Source organism: Grammomys surdaster, unplaced genomic scaffold (genome assembly GCF_004785775.1).
Source record: "Grammomys surdaster isolate TR1022 unplaced genomic scaffold, NIH_TR_1.0 199, whole genome shotgun sequence".
NCBI classification, from domain to species: Eukaryota; Metazoa; Chordata; class Mammalia; order Rodentia; family Muridae; genus Grammomys; species Grammomys surdaster.
Window position 1 is genome coordinate 4,216,192 of NW_021604644.1, and position 15,497 is coordinate 4,231,688.

At 45.7% G+C, this 15,497-nt stretch overlaps 1 protein-coding gene across 5 annotated transcripts; it reads left to right on the forward strand.

Moving 5' to 3' along the window:
• Positions 1-535: 535 nt before the first annotated feature.
• Zbtb5 (zinc finger and BTB domain containing 5) lies at positions 536-15,314 on the forward strand. Of its 5 annotated transcripts, none has more exons than XM_028770279.1 (3): positions 569-625; positions 5,571-5,612; positions 11,159-13,440. In XM_028770279.1, the coding sequence occupies exons 2-3, from the start codon at positions 5,587-5,589 to the stop codon at positions 13,173-13,175; spliced, it is 2,043 nt and encodes a 680-aa protein (XP_028626112.1). In that variant the 5' UTR covers positions 569-625; positions 5,571-5,586; the 3' UTR covers positions 13,176-13,440. The 5 variants fall into 5 exon arrangements, with proteins under 5 accessions (XP_028626114.1, XP_028626112.1, XP_028626111.1 ...); XM_028770278.1 differs by lacking the exon at positions 569-625 and adding an exon at positions 1,446-1,911; XM_028770281.1 differs by lacking the exon at positions 5,571-5,612 and having other exon boundaries at positions 536-625.
• The last annotated feature ends 183 nt before the right edge of the window (positions 15,315-15,497 follow it).

Consider the following 15,497-nt stretch of genomic DNA (forward strand, 5'->3'; position numbering starts at 1 on the left):
TCCCTGCGCTTCAGACTCCCGGTCACTGTCCGACGGAGGTAGGAAAGCTGTCAGCACCAGCCAATGGTGGGACTCAGGGCTAGCAGTAGTCATTACGATTGGCTCAAGTAGACGGAAAACACTAGCTTTCCTTATTCATGCTGAGTTTTGATTGGGTGTGACACAAAATAGCTTTTCTACAGGCCAAACCTGGTGTTGCTAAGCGATAAGTCCCGCCTTCAAAGGCCTGGGAGAACAATTTTACATGCTGTAAGGCAAATTGTGATTGGTCAGAGCTCTCACGGATGCTGTGGTAGTAAACACAGTCAGGATCCTGGGGTTGTGGATTGGTCAGGTTTTCAGGACGTCACCCCTGCCGTGGCCCTGCCCTCCTGATGATTGGCTACTGGAGGTTTGTGGGGGCGGTGACTTGTATACCTCATATCCGTTTACTGTCGGCCTCCGCCGGGTTCTCAAAGAACCGCGCGAACGGGCTGAAGGAGCGGGGAACGAGGGGCGGGGCGGGCGGAAGTCACCGCCGGGGAAGATAGTCTGGACCTTCCCGCCTCCTTTCACAGGGTCGGTCCGAGCGGAGGAGGGCCACCGCCTCCTCCTGCGAGGAGAAGGGGGGCGGAGCCCGACTCAGGTGAGGCGACCCTATCAGCTAGAATGGCCTTGGCGCGCGCGTGCGCGGCGCGCTCACGTGCAGGCGGTTGAGCCCCGGGAGCGCGCTGAGACGTCGGGGAGCGCGCAGACGTACCGGGGCCGCCTGTCCACCCTGTCTTGCTGCTGAGGGGTATTGTTGTCCTTCCCCTCGGTGGGGCCAGGCGGGTGGTAGCCCGGTTCTTGTGCGCAGGCGTCCCCTGTGTCCCGACGCCCGGCTGTCTGTGCGGGGTGGGGCAGGGACTGGTGCCCTGTAGATCTCCCGCTGGAGATGGAGCCTCTCGGGATGCTGTGGGAACCCGCTCCGGATCTGCATCCTGGTGGGATGGGCCGAGGAGCGGCTGCTCTGCGGGATGGAGGCGAGTGGCTCCCTTGCTCCTGTCCTGGGTCCTCCTGAACGAGGAGGTTTCGTTTCTTCAGAGCAAGGCCATAAGCTGTCTGGATTCGGGAGCCAGCGGCCGACAACAGGGGTGGAGCCAGCGTTTTGGAAATGCCCCAACTTGTTAGACAAAAGTGTTTAGTAGGCATTTATTGAATGGCCACTTCTTCCAGGCTTCGTGCGAAGAGCTGTGGGGTGCAGTGGTAAGAGCCAGCGGTCCCATCTTTCCCTGGGGGACCGACTGCTTTCACATAAACAACAGTAGAAATACGGGAGTGTGCTGAGGGTTTCTGCGTTGTTTTGTTTTTCTAAAGTGCCACTTACTATGGTCAGTCTACGTCCGAGCATCAAAGAGGATTCTGTAGGAACCACATTTTGGTTATTTTTATGGAGGAAAATCTTTAAATCAAAGACTCAGCAAGGTCTTGATTACCTAAGTAGTGTGCTCTGAGTCTGGTTAATTTAAATTAATAAAACTCATAATTTTCAAGGACTGAAAGAAAAATATTTCCAAAATATGTTCTTTTACTGTTGAGTTGTAGTTACATACATTTAGGTTTTTTAGAGATTGAAGAGAATACTGTGCCTTACTCGTTCGTGATTTAACTTTGTATGACATGTTGTGCTTTATATGGTTTTAAAAAGTGGACTGGGCACTTCATTTTGTTGCTAGAGATTTTTGCTTTCATTTGCTGAAAAGTCTCGTGGTTGGCAGTAAGCTAAAGGCTTACTGGGTAGGGGAAAGGACGGGCAGAGGAGAGTGTTAAGAGGGAAGCTCCTAAGCTAAAGAAGGCCTTCCACTGTCCGCTTTAACCCTTCTGGAAATCTCAGCAAGCTTGGGAAGACAAGAGAGACAGAGCTGGCCTGCCACAGCCTTGGTGACCGATCAGGTAAGGTCGATAGATCGAGGGCTCTTATTCTGGGCTCTGGGGTTTTGCTAAATAAATGGACTAGAACTTTGTGAGGTCTGTTTTCTGAAGATTTGCTTTTTTTTTTCTCCCTAAAAGTTGGTGAAAACAAAAACTTTTTTTTGTCTGCTGGGGTGCCGGCCATTTTTAATCTGGGTAGTTAATGTGTCTCCAGCAGAATTCTGCTGAATTGAGTAATGAGATTTTGGGGGAAAGCATTTTATAGATGGGGCATTTTCCAAATTTTAGGGGTCAGTGTGTTCAGAAGAGAGACTATTCTAGACTATCCAAGTGTAAGAATTTAAAAAAAAAATGTTTGGACAGCAAAATCCACGTTTTAGTATTTAAAGTTCTTTTTTTTTTTTTTGGTTTTTCGAGACAGGGTTTCTCTGTGTAGCCCTGGCTGTCCTCGAACTCAGAAATCCACCTGCCTCTGCCTCCCAAGTGCTGGGATTAAAGGTGTGCGCCACCACTGCCCGGCTGTATTTAAAGTTCTTAACATTAATTATATCCTATTAAAAATCCTTTAAAATCCTGTGTGTGGTGTTGAGTGGGAGCAGCAGACAGTGCCACGGTGCTGACAGACTCCTGAGTCGGCCTCCAGTTTTCCTAAGAAAAGGGAAAAAGAACCCGAAATACAGCTTCCTTGTCAACTTGCAACTCAACTAATTTCTCAGAATGTAAATTTAACTGTAAATGCGTTTTCCCTGTGTTAGTTTTGAGCGCATGCTCTGACTGCACTTGCACTTTATTAACAGGTTATTAACAGGGATGTCCGATGACGCCCGAGGTGTGGCAGGTGGGATGGAGTGCATCTGTCTGAGGTGACCTTCTCACATGTTCAAAGACCAGATGCTTCTTAGAATTCCTGCTCCAACCAAAAAAAAAAAAAAAAAAAAAAGCTGGGCGGTGGTGGCGCACACCTTTAATCCCAGCACTTGGGAGGCAGAGGCAGGTGGATTTCTGAGTTTGAGGACAGCCTGGTCTACAGAGTGAGTTCCAGGACAGCCAGGGCTACACAGAGAAACCCTGTCTCGAAAAAACAAAAAACAAAAAACAACAACAAAAAAAGGATTCCTGCTCCTTACGGTTTCCTGGGCATGCCTTTGGGTTTTAGTTATCATTCTCTTTGCTAAAAGGCTTTTATTATGGGAACTGGAGAGATAGCTCAGTGGTTAAGAGCAATGCCTAGTCGTCTTCTGATGCCAGCACCCACATGGTAGCTCACATTTATAACTCCAGTCCCAAGGGATCCCACACACTCTTCTGGCCTCCTCATGCATGTGGTGCACAGACTTGCAGGCAACGGAATGACCAAGCCAGCTCAGTCAGTCAACAGGGTCTCAAGGGAGGGAGGGAGGATTGAAAAGAAAAAGACAATTAGACAAAATTATAACATGACTCCAGCCAGTGCTGAGGCTGAGGCAGCTTTATTTTTTTTCCCAGTCTACTTTGATATCATTCTAGGTACATCTAAAAATCATGATCAGTTCTTAGATCAAAGACAAAGTAATCAAGCAACGTAGTAAGCAAAGCCCCATGGTCACTGTTTCTAATATTCTTATCTGAGCCTACTTCCGAGCCCAGAGACAAATGCCAAATTCCTAGAAGTGGCATTGAAAGCTCTCAACAACGGAAGGAAATTTTTTCAAAGCTTTTGTTACTGGCCTGAACAGATTAGGAATTATGTTGGAGAATGACTTGATTATAACATAGAAGAGATGGTAGGATCTTAGTATTCAAGCTTATTTTATCTGTAGATAAGCTTCCTTTGGATCTCCTATCATATTTGAATATGTTATGGTTCTAGTAGTTCTTCAATTCTAAAACTAGGTTTTAAAAAACATAACTTATTTAAATTTTACGTGCATTAGTGTTTTGGCTGCATGTATGTCTGTGTGAAGGTGTAGAGTCCCGTGCAACTGGAGTTACAGGCAGTTATGAGCTGCCATGCTGGGAATTGAACTCAGGACCTCTGGAAGAGCAGTCATTGCTCTCAACCACTGAGCCATCTCTAGCCCTGAATGCCATTCTATCTTTGAGGATAGGATAGCATAAGAAAGCTATTATAGCTTAGTTGATAATGTTTATATGTAGGCTTAGACCTTCAAGTCCAGCACTCTGGATGCTGGGTCAGGAGACCCTGTCTCAAAACAAACAAAATGACAGCTTGCTTTTGATCTTTTCTTGTGTTACACAAAATAATTCAGTTTATAGCCACTGGCATTTTATTTTATTTTATTTTATTTTATTTTATTTTATTTTATTTAGGAGGGTGGGATGGAGATTTCAGGGATCTTTGAAGAAGCTGTGTGCCCCGGACATCACCCCCCCCACTGGCATTTTAGACTTAACAAAATGTGGTGCAATTTAAAAGACCCATCCTCAGTTGTTTCATTGTAATTGTAGTCAGTGAGTTTTACAAATTTGCCTTTATGCTCTTGAGGAAGTTTGTTACTAAGAAGAGCTGATTAGGAGTGAGTGAGGTTCTTCCTTATATAAATGGAAATTAATAAACTATTTGTTTTGCAAACTTTAATGAATGATTAAATGGTGGTGTGCTTTTTGGAAATTATACATGATAATCTGTTACTTCTTATATTCAATAAATGGGCTTACAAATCCTTTATAGTCAGCTTTTCAAATTAAAATGATTAGAATGAATTGCGTCCTGTTTTTCTCCTGTATATGATATTGTTAACATAGTATAATTGATTTTTCATTGTATCTTAATTATTCAGTCATAATTTAAAATCAGCTTAACATCATCTTTCTGTAAAATTGCAAGGCATTCACCTTTTATTATCCTGTTCTAGTTTCTACTAAACCTGCTGTTTCTTCCTCACAGAAAAGTCTTTCTTTCTTTCTTTCTCTCTCCCTCTCTCTCTCTTCTCCCTCTCTCTCTCTCTCTCTCTCTCTCTCTCTCTCTCTCTCTCTCACACACACACACACACACACACCCATGACATATCTAGTACAGTACTACATACATCATATTCTTTATTGAGTAGAAGGTCAAAGCAGCTCAGCATGGTCAAACACTGATCATTGTAAGTTTTATGTGACTCATACTGCTTTAAAAGCAAACTCAATATAAGAAATTAACTTTTTCTCTTGTATCTTTTCTACTGGTAAGAGACTATTACTAGAGATTTAGGGCAAATGTCTGTAGAAGTCCCAGTAGGCCAGTTCCACCTGGCACAACCTGCCAGCCAAGCACAGCATTGGTGAAAGGTGGAAAAGCAGCTTTAATCAGTGTGGTCACATTGGGGAGGGCAGACAGGTTCAGTCATCTTAGATCTGTCTTGTATCGGCTGACAAGAACTTGAGATTTTGTAGCAAAGGGAAACAGGCAGAGACTGAAGGTTTGCACAGCTGACTGAGCAGGTCATCTTGGTCAGGCCAGTGGTGGAACACTGGTCATTGTCCTTGCTCTTGTTCTTGGAAGTGGTTCTAGAGCAGTTGCTACCTCTGTCAGCATTTGCATCTGCTTCCCACAAGAAGATTCCTCTTGCCTTAAGAGATAGCCTCTGTTCCAGTCTTGGGATGATTTGGGGCTGGGAGATCTTTCTCAGCTAGGTTTAGCAGGGATAGGGATAGGATAATTCCATTTTTCTGTCCTAAAGGTGATTTTTTTTCAGGTTGGTCTCAAACTTGATGGCAGCCTCCAAGCTCCCTGCCTTGTAAGTACTGACATAGCAATATGCCATGTTGCCCAGCAAGAAGTAGATTCCGCTGTTGGGAATAAAATGCAGTGAAAGCTGTTTGTGTACATGTGTACACCACTGTGCAGGTGTAGAGGTAAGACAGCGTTCAGGGATCTGTTCTTCCCTTCCACCTTTGCGTGGATTCCAGGAGTTGAACTTGCTTACTTGCACATCAAGTGTTTCTTCCTGCTGAGCCATCTTGCCTGCTCCCTGCTCCCCTTTTGGGATAGGATCACATGTAGTCCAGGTTGGCCTCATATGTTGGAGGATGACCTTAACTTATCTTCCTGCCTCTGCCTGTTGAATGCTGAGATTGTATGTGTTGGACATGAATTGGACCCCTGGAATTGGATATACAGGAGATTATTGACCACCATGTGGATACTGGGAATCAAACCCAGGTCCTCTAGAAAAGCAATAAGTTCTGGTAATCACTGAGCAATTTCTTCAGTCCCTATTTCTTCTTAGTAGTTTTTTAGATTTATTTTTTTTTTATTTTGTACATGTGGCTGTTTTGCATATATGTATGTCTGTGTATTACCTGTATGACTTCGGTAGTTAGAAGACGGTGTCAGAGTCTCTGGAGCTGTAGTTACAGGCGGTTGTAAGCTGCCACATGGGTGCAGAAACTGACTTTGTACCCTCTGGAAGAGCAGCAGATGCTCTTAGCAGAGTCAGCTCTGCAGCCTGCTGCCCCTGTACCTTGCTTTTTCAATGATGTATCTTCATTGGTGAAACTGCTCAATTTTTGACATTCAGCCACATGAGAGCGATCCATTCCCTGTTACCTCTTGGAAAGATTACTTCAACTTACTGCTCTAGACTGAACTACCTGGTTTGCCATGCTGAGGTTCATCATTTTTAGAATTCTCTTTGTTATTGTGTTTATTACCATGTTTGAAGGGTCAGAGCCTGGGACCTGGCAGTCTCTGCCACTTGTCCCCAATAAACCAATTAAAGAGAAAACACAGAAAACCAGACAAGAGATGCATCCTCTGTGGCCACATTGGAAGAGGAACAGATAGAGAGGTCCAGTGACTTCCAAGTCCATGTTAGGGACCCCAACATGAGGTTAGGTTTAAACAGCATGTGTAGTATCCATACGTCAGCAGCCCCAGGTCTAAGTGTAGTACTTGGCACCATTAACCCATTGTTGTTGGCCTCTAGTCTATAGTTCTTGGGGTCCGTTGTTTCAGTCGTCTGACAGCACAAGTGCCTCTCTGTCTTCTCTCCTGCCAGGATATCACAGAGGCTCTTCTGTTTCCTATATTGTCCCTTTGTTGTTGTTGGTTTTGTTTTCTTTGCTCGTTTAAGTACATCCTTTAGTCATTTTCTGAGACGGGAGAGGTAGGAGATGCCCTTTGAGTTCTTGCTTCCTGAAATGTCTTCATTTACCATCATAATTGATTAGTAGGCTAGGAGTAGAGTTGTCTATTGGAAATAATTTTATTGGAGAATTTTGAAAAAATTATCTTTTAACCGTCAGCATTGCTTTGAAAGAGTCTAATGCTAATTTTATCCCAATTCTTTGTAAACCTGTCACTACTGCCCCGCCACTGGCTTCCAGGCTCACTCTCTTTTATTATTATTTATTTAAGGTTTCATACTACTGACTGATGATTTGTGTGCTTGTGCACACACAGTTTCAGGGGACAACTTGCAGTTTACCGTTTCTCTCCCAGGACTGAACTCTGTCTTGGCAGAAGTGCCTTAGCTTCTGAGCCACTCACCAGACCCTGCATTATTTTCTGAATCTCTTTTCTCCCGTTTTTCTGTCGTTGAGTTTTTGAGGTTAGAGTTAGGCTTCATTAGCTAATCCATCTGTCGTTCAATTTTGTTTCTCCTTTGTCTTAATCTGGGAGATTTGCTGAGTCATTTTCTTCCAGTTCTGTTAACTTAATATTCTTTGCCATTTTGAATTTCCAGTACTTTTTCTTTTTCTCCCTTCCCTGCTTTTGCTCCTTTCCTTTCTCTCTTTTCCTTCTCTCCCCTCCCCCACAGGCTAGCTTTGACCTCTCAGTATGCCTGCTTCAGCCTCCCTAGTGCTAGGATGACAGTCATATGCCGCCACAGGCATTTGGTGGTTAGGAGCACTTGTTGGTCTTCAAGAAGATCCATCCGGGTTCAATGCCCAGCACCCATATGGAGACTCACAACCGTCTCCAACTTCAGTTCTAGGCCATCTAGTGACTTCTGCCTCTATGAGCACCAGGCATGCACGTGGGTCACGGGTGTACATGCAGACAGCACTTTTTTTTTTCTTTTTTTGGTTTTTCGAGACAGGGTTTCTCTATGTAGCCCGGGCTGTCCTGGAACTCACTCTGTAGACCAGGCTGGCCTCGAACTCAGAAATCCGCCTGCCTCTGCCTCCCAAGTGCTGGGATTAAAGGTGTGCACCATCACTGCCCGGCTAAATAAATAATTTTTTAAAAAAGAAAGAAAAATACTTTTATTTCATGGATGTGCTATCTTATCTGAGGATATTGATCATAGGTGCTTTGTTTAGTTTTGACCTCAGTTTCCCCCTAAATCATTTGTTTGTTACAAATGTTCCCTGCCACTCTTCTGTTTATTTGGTACTTTGCTATCATCAGAATTATTACTCCAGGGCTGGGGAGATGGCTCAGATGGCTCAGTGGTTAGGAGCACTGACTGCTCTTCCAGAGGTTCCAAGTTCAATTCCCAGCAACCACATGGTGGCTCACAACCATCTGTAATGGGATCTGATGCTCTCTTCTGGTGTGTCTGAAGACAGCTACAGTGTACTCGTATACATGAAATAAACAATTCTTTAAAAAAAAAAAAGAATTATTATTCCATTTTATGTGTTAGTATTTTCCCTGCATGTATGTCTGTGCATCACATGTGTGCCTGGTGTCAGTGGAGTCCAGAAAATGGTGTCAGATCACCTGGAGCTGGAGCTACAGACAGTTGTGAGCAGCCAGTGCTCTTGACCAGGGAGCCATCGTCTCTCCAGCGCCTGGTGTTTGGCACTGTGTTACAGGGTCGTTGTGTTTCTTCCCGGTGTGTGCTGTCCCTTCACATTGATAGTAGAAGTGCGGCCTTGGCTGATTGGAAGCTGAGTGAACGGGTGGTCCTTGAAGATGACTCTGTCTGCCATATGGGGCCCAAGTATTTTATTGGGCTTTCCAGTTATCCTCCACATACAGAAGTCCAGTCTCCCTGGGAAGTGTGAGCCTGGCTACTCATCCGGTTAGGCATAGAGCAGGAAGAGGTGGGAGTGGTGGAACTGAGGTGTGCAGACTTTAACTCAGAGCTTCTCGTCCACTCGTCACTCTGCAGGGGCCCTTGGGAGAGTCTCCTTCAGCACCCCAATCCTGGAAGAGCTCTTCCCCAGCAAGCCTTCAGTACCCCCTTCCCAGCTGTCAGAGTCAGGAGCACCATGCTTGTCCCTATTGCGGGGCGTCTTCCTTATCATGGCGACACCTTAGAGTTGTTTGTTTATTAGTCCTTTCTCCCTGAGGGTGTAGATTGTCTTGTCGGTCCTTTTCTCTATAGTACTAGGCATGCTAGGTGTTCCGCGTACATGTCTGTGTCCCAGGCTTAGCAATTCATTCATTCAGATCCCTGTCCCCAAAGCCAGGGGTTTCTCCCCTGGAGAGGACAAAATGGACTGTTTCTGTTTCTGTGTAGGCCTGTAGGAAGGCACAGAGGTGCCTCATTGGGGTTATTGACCTGGTCTATTTAAGTACAAAAGGAGGGCAAGGCCCACACCCTAGTAAGGGATAGAGACTTGAAATGAATGGGTAGCTACAGAGTTCCTAGATGTAGTTATTTCTTAGATGAAAATAAGCAAGTTTTTATTTCAACTAATTTCAAGAAGTATACAGATATTTACTAGGTCCAGACTCCGCGTTAAAAGACCATGTGAGCCCTTCTTTTTTTCTTTGAACTTGTTATAATAAAAACTTTCAAATACCTTTAAAAATATTCTTTTAAAGTAAATTTACTGTTTTATCTGTAAATATTTCCATATCTTTTAAAAATACTAGTTTTTAAAAAGAAATGACACATGCTACCTAAAGGAAGAATTATTGAATTCTATCAACTATAAGTGGTATTGTAAGCAGTTCCTTTGCTTAGTCCTTTAGATGCCCTGTAATTTCTGAAAGTGTGGCTTTGGGCTGAGCTTATTTGTGGCCTCACTTCCTTTTCTGTTATTTTCTATTATTTTTAAGGTACAATCTATTGTTTTCGGCATCATAATGTATTACTGTAAAACACTTTATCCATGTAACCCATGTGCTTGTAGCAGGTTTGTAAAGTCACAACACTGTGAGCACAATTGAACTTGATCCCTCTCACACTGGGGTCCCAGTTCAGTATTAACCGCTGTACGTTTGTTTATTTACCTTTGCTATGCCCTGATTTTTTTTTTTTTAGCTTTTATTTATTTTTATTTCATGCATACGAGTTTTTACCTCTACATATGACTTTGTACTGTGTGTGCAGTAGCCAAAGAGGCCACAAGAGGTCATCACTTCCCCTGGAACTTGAGTTATAGAGGTTGTGAGTCACCCTGTGGTTGCTGGGAATTGAACACTGGGACCCTTTGGAAGAGGAGTCAGTGCTCTTAACTGCTGAGCCATCTCTCCAGCCCTGCTTTATACCAAAAATAAATAAATAAATAAATTAATTAATTAAATTTTTTTTTTAAAAAAACCCACCAACCAACCCCTCCAAAAGACAGTGTCTTTGGTGCTGGCCTCGGGGCTGCAGTAAGGGTGTGGGAGGAGAGCGCATGTTTACAGTCGGCTCCCGTCTCTATGGCTAGTAATCTTCTCTGCTATCGATTTGCCCTTTTCACTAAGGTTGCTAAGGCTGCTGGAATTCACTGTTCGAGGGAATGCTGAATGCTAACAAATTTCAGTGGGGCAATTCAGCTTTTCAGTGGAGCTTTTCTAACAGAGACCCTCAGTGTTCTAAGGAAGGTACATGAAGGGCTAATGGATCTGGAGCTTGAGCTGAACTGACTTTTGCTCCTTAGTTGACAAGGTCTTAGAAGCAGGCTCATTGTTAGATGTCACAAGCTTTTAAAAGCTCCAAATGTGGCCAGCCATTCTTTAAAATTGTTTAAAATTGCACTTATTGGTGTGTGGACATATGTCTGTGTCCCCTGATGGGTGTTTAGTGGTCATAGCACAGCTTCTGGGAGTTGGTTCTCCTCTTCCTCCATGTGGGACCCAGGGATGGAACATAAGTTTGTTAGGCTTGGCATCAGGAATATTAACTGGCTGAACCTTCTTGTCAGCCCTAGTCCCCTTCCCCCCCCTTTTTTTTTTTTTTTTTTTTTTTAGACAGAGTTTCTCTGTATAACCCTGGCTGTCATGAAACTCACTTTGTAGATAAAGCTGGCCTTGAACTCAGAGGTCTGAGTGCTGGGATTAAAGGCTTGTGTCACCACAGCCTGGCTAGCATACCTCTCTTAGTGCACTCTGTGTTCTGGTTCTGAGCTAAGCTTTGTTAGCTCTTAACACTTTTTTCCTTTGTGTCTTCTATAGGACAATGGATTTTCCTGGTCACTTTGAGCAGATCTTTCAGCAGCTGAACTACCAGAGACTTCATGGGCAGCTCTGTGACTGTGTCATTGTCGTGGGGAACAGGCACTTCAAAGCCCACCGCTCGGTGCTGGCAGCATGCAGTACGCATTTCCGAGCACTGTTCTCGGTGGCAGAAGGAGATCAAACCATGAACATGATCCAGCTAGATAGTGAGGTGGTGACAGCAGAGGCCTTCGCTGCCCTGATTGACATGATGTATACCTCCACCCTCATGCTAGGGGAGAGTAACGTTATGGATGTCTTATTGGCAGCCTCTCACCTGCATCTGAACTCTGTTGTTAAGGCATGTAAACATTACCTGACGACAAGGACGCTCCCCATGTCTCCCTCTAGTGAGCGTGTTCAGGAGCAGAGTGCCCGCATGCAGCGCTCTTTCATGCTGCAGCAGCTTGGACTGAGCATTGTGAGCTCAGCTCTCAGTTCCAGCCAGAGTGTTGAGGAGCCATCAGCCCCCATGAGCTCATCCATGCGCAACAACCTGGACCAGCGGACACCCTTCCCCATGAGACGCCTTCACAAGCGCAAACAGTCCGTAGAGGAACGGGCTCGGCAGCGCCTCCGATCCTCCCTGGATGAATCTGCCATTTCAGATGTTACTCCAGAGAGCGGGCCTTCGGGAGTTCATTCCCGGGAGGAATTCTTCTCACCAGATTCTCTGAAAATTGTGGATAATACTAAACCCGATGGGATTCCTGACAACCAGGAAGACAGCGCTATGATGTATGATCGGCCTTTTGGTGCTCAAGAAGATGTCCAAGTGCCCAGCCAGTCAGATGGCAGTGCTGGCAACATGGCCTCTCGTGCAACTCAGGTTGAAACTAGTTTTGAACAAGAAGCTGTGGCTGAGAAAGGCAGTTTCCAGTGTGAAAATCCTGAGGTTGGCCTTGGGGAGAAGGACCACATGAGAGTGGTGGTGAAGTCCGAGCCCCTGAGCTCTCCTGAGCCACAGGATGAGGTGAGCGATGTGACCTCCCAAGCGGAGGGCAGTGAGTCTGTGGAGGTGGAAGGAGTGGTGGTCAGTGCCGAAAAGATAGATCTCAGCCCTGAAAGCAGTGATCGGAGCTTTTCAGATCCCCAGTCCAGCACTGACAGGGTCGGGGACATCCACATCTTGGAAGTCACAAATAATCTAGAACATAAGACCTCTTTCAGTATTTCCAATTTTCTCAACAAGAGCAGGGGGAGCAACTTCAGTGCAAGTCAGAGCACTGACGACAACCTCCCAAACACCACCAGTGACTGTAGGCTCGAGGGCGAGGCCCCTTACCTGTTGAGTCCAGAGGCTGGGCCAGCAGGTGGGCCTTCCTCTGCCCCCGGTTCCCATGTAGAGAACCCATTCAGTGAGCCTGCAGACTCCCACTTCGTCAGGCCTATGCAGGAGGTGATGGGCCTGCCCTGTGTGCAGACCTCAGGCTACCAAGGAGAGCAATTTGGGATGGATTTTTCCAGGTCTGGCTTGGGACTCCACTCTTCCTTCTCCAGGGCAATGATGGGTTCCCCACGAGGAGGAGCCAATAACTTTCCATACTACCGACGGATAGCTCCAAAAATGCCGGTTGTAACATCTGTCAGGAGCTCACAGATCTCTGAAAACTCAGCCAGTTCCCAGCTAATGATGAACGGGGCCACCTCATTTGAAAATGGCCACTCTTCCCAGCCTGGCCCTCCGCAGTTGACCCGGGCATCTGCTGATGTCTTGTCAAAGTGCAAGAAGGCCTTATCGGAGCACAATGTCTTGGTTGTGGAGGGAGCGCGAAAGTATGCCTGCAAAATCTGCTGTAAAACCTTCCTGACTCTGACAGACTGCAAGAAGCACATCCGAGTCCACACGGGGGAAAAACCGTACGCCTGTCTCAAGTGTGGCAAGAGGTTCAGTCAGTCCAGCCACCTGTACAAACACTCGAAGACAACCTGCCTGCGCTGGCAGAGCAGCAACCTTCCCAGCACGCTGCTCTAATCCCTCCTGGGAGGCCACACACAGGCCAGTTATGCACTGAAAGTAAAATCGCTGTTGGCAGGCAGCCATGGCCACTGGACTGGAGGTCTCAGCTGTCCAGTGGCTCTCATGAATTTCAGCCAGTAGTAAGCAGAGAACTGTTAGGTGTAGTACTTACCCTGTGCATTTCTTAGGGTGGAGAAGTGCAGTCCTAAAGTAGTTGGTCGTTGTTGTTAAGAGTATCACATTTAAAAATGGAAGTGCAGAAAACATTTTAACACCATTTTAAAGCATTTAATTAAATTTCCTGTAGCCTGTGATGGGAGTATTCCACTCCTGTACAGCAGTGCAGAACATACTTATGTATAACCAGGTGACTTGGTGCTATCTGAAAAAAGGTCCTGGAGGACAAGCCTGGCTGCCACAGATGCTTAAAGTGTATCCTGAGCTAGTCCCAGGCCTCCGAAAGTACTGTGTTTTGTTTTGTTTTGTTTTTTTTAATTTTTATCTGAGTTGCAGTCACGGGCACTGCACTCTGATGGTGCTTACACTGGGTCCGGGTAAATATGCCTTGGACTAACAGGTGTATATACTTTTGAATATATCTCTATGGCATAGGTGTTTTTAGTAACTTTGTTTTAAGAATTAAAGTTGTAATGGAGTGTGTACTTGTAGGAGTGATAGTGAGGTGTTTCTGTCTGTGCTGTGTTAGCAGGGTTCTAACCAACGTGTATTTCTGATGCTGTATTCGTTTGATGTAAGAGGGAAGCTAGTGTCCGGTTTTATTCTGTGCTATGGAGTCCTGTGTATGGGTTCTCACAGTGCGTTTGCCTTTCACTCCATCTGAATGCCCAAGGCCACCCAAGATCAGCTGCTCTCGACCTTGTCACTTCTCACTCCCAAGCCCCATAGAACCCCTCTCCTGGGCGTAGCCAGTTAGACTAACCAGCAGCGCTGCTGTTGTGGGTTTTTTTCCTGTTCTGTGCTAGGCTCTCAAAGCTACACCTCAGCTTTCAGTGACGTCGCTCCTTTAACTCAGCGCCGAGTCATTTGAAACTTAAAGTAGTAATGTTCATGTCTCAGTTCTTTACAGGCTCTGGAAGAGTCAGGCAGCCTACAGCATAGAATTCACCAAGAATACCCAAGGTTCTCAGAGTGGCATTCAGTTCTCTGTCCAGGGCCTCTCTGTCCTCTGCCTTGATGTCCCCTGATAACCATGTTGTCAGGGCTGCTGCATCCTGCTGTGCACCCAGGAGAATACCACAGGTTCGTGCATATCTGTAAGCTCAAGTTTAACAAGAATTTTTCTCATACTGTTTTCAGAGATACCAAACCATTGTACACAATTCAGAGAAATTCATTAACTTTAGAGAGCCACATATTTCTGTATAACCTAAAACAAAAATGAGCATGTGTCTTCTCTTAAGCTGGTGTGACCATGAGTCTGTGGCTTGACCTGTAATGCTCTGAGTGGGCATGGCATCTGAACTGATTCCCAGGGAGGAAAGCCCGGATGGAAGGCTGGACTCCTGCTGAGCAGCTGTGGGAAGGAGGCCACTGAAGACAATGGGGTCACTTGAGAAATTGCTGTGTGGCTTATTGTCCAAAGTCCTGTTGAGACAGCCACCATCATAGGAACCAGTGGGAGTTGGGTGGGTCAGCATGGAGAACCTGCTGGGTGAGGAGCCAGTGTCACAGGCATAGAGTAGCAGTCATCCTTCCTGACTTAAGGATGTGGTGCCTCCAGTCTGCTCCTCACCCCGGCTTCGGTACAGGTGGACTTTGCTCTTGGGCCTGTTCCTGGCACTCAGTGGAGCCTGCCTCTCTGCTGCTGGGTGGACCTGGAATCTCATCTACCTCGTAGCCAGTCTCTACACGTGAGAAGCAAGCTTGAGGCCAGTGTCCTCCGACATGCTGTAGCACTTAAAGATTTCCGAGGGTCCCTGGGAAACTGGCCCAGGGTCGCTGTGACCTGGAGTTTCACTGGGATTCTAACTGGGATTGGGGACCTGACTTTTGATTTTTAGCCTTAATTATAGCCTGGCATAATCATGTACAATCTTCTGGAGGTGGCATTAAGTGTAGAGGCACCCTACCGGGTGCTAATGCTGGTCAAAATAGATTTTAAAATTAAAAATTTGTCATATTCATGCCTCTAAACACAGTCTCCTTTGCTTCAGTTTGGGTTGAAACAAAACAGGAAGTGCTTCTGTACTGTACTGCTGCTAGGTCGGCTTCAAATCAATCGAGCCTCCAAGATAGGATTGCTCCGTCCTTGAGTTCCTCCTGCCTCCTTGCAGCTGCATGTGCTGTGGCTGTGGGAAGTTCTGCAGTGGCAGTGCT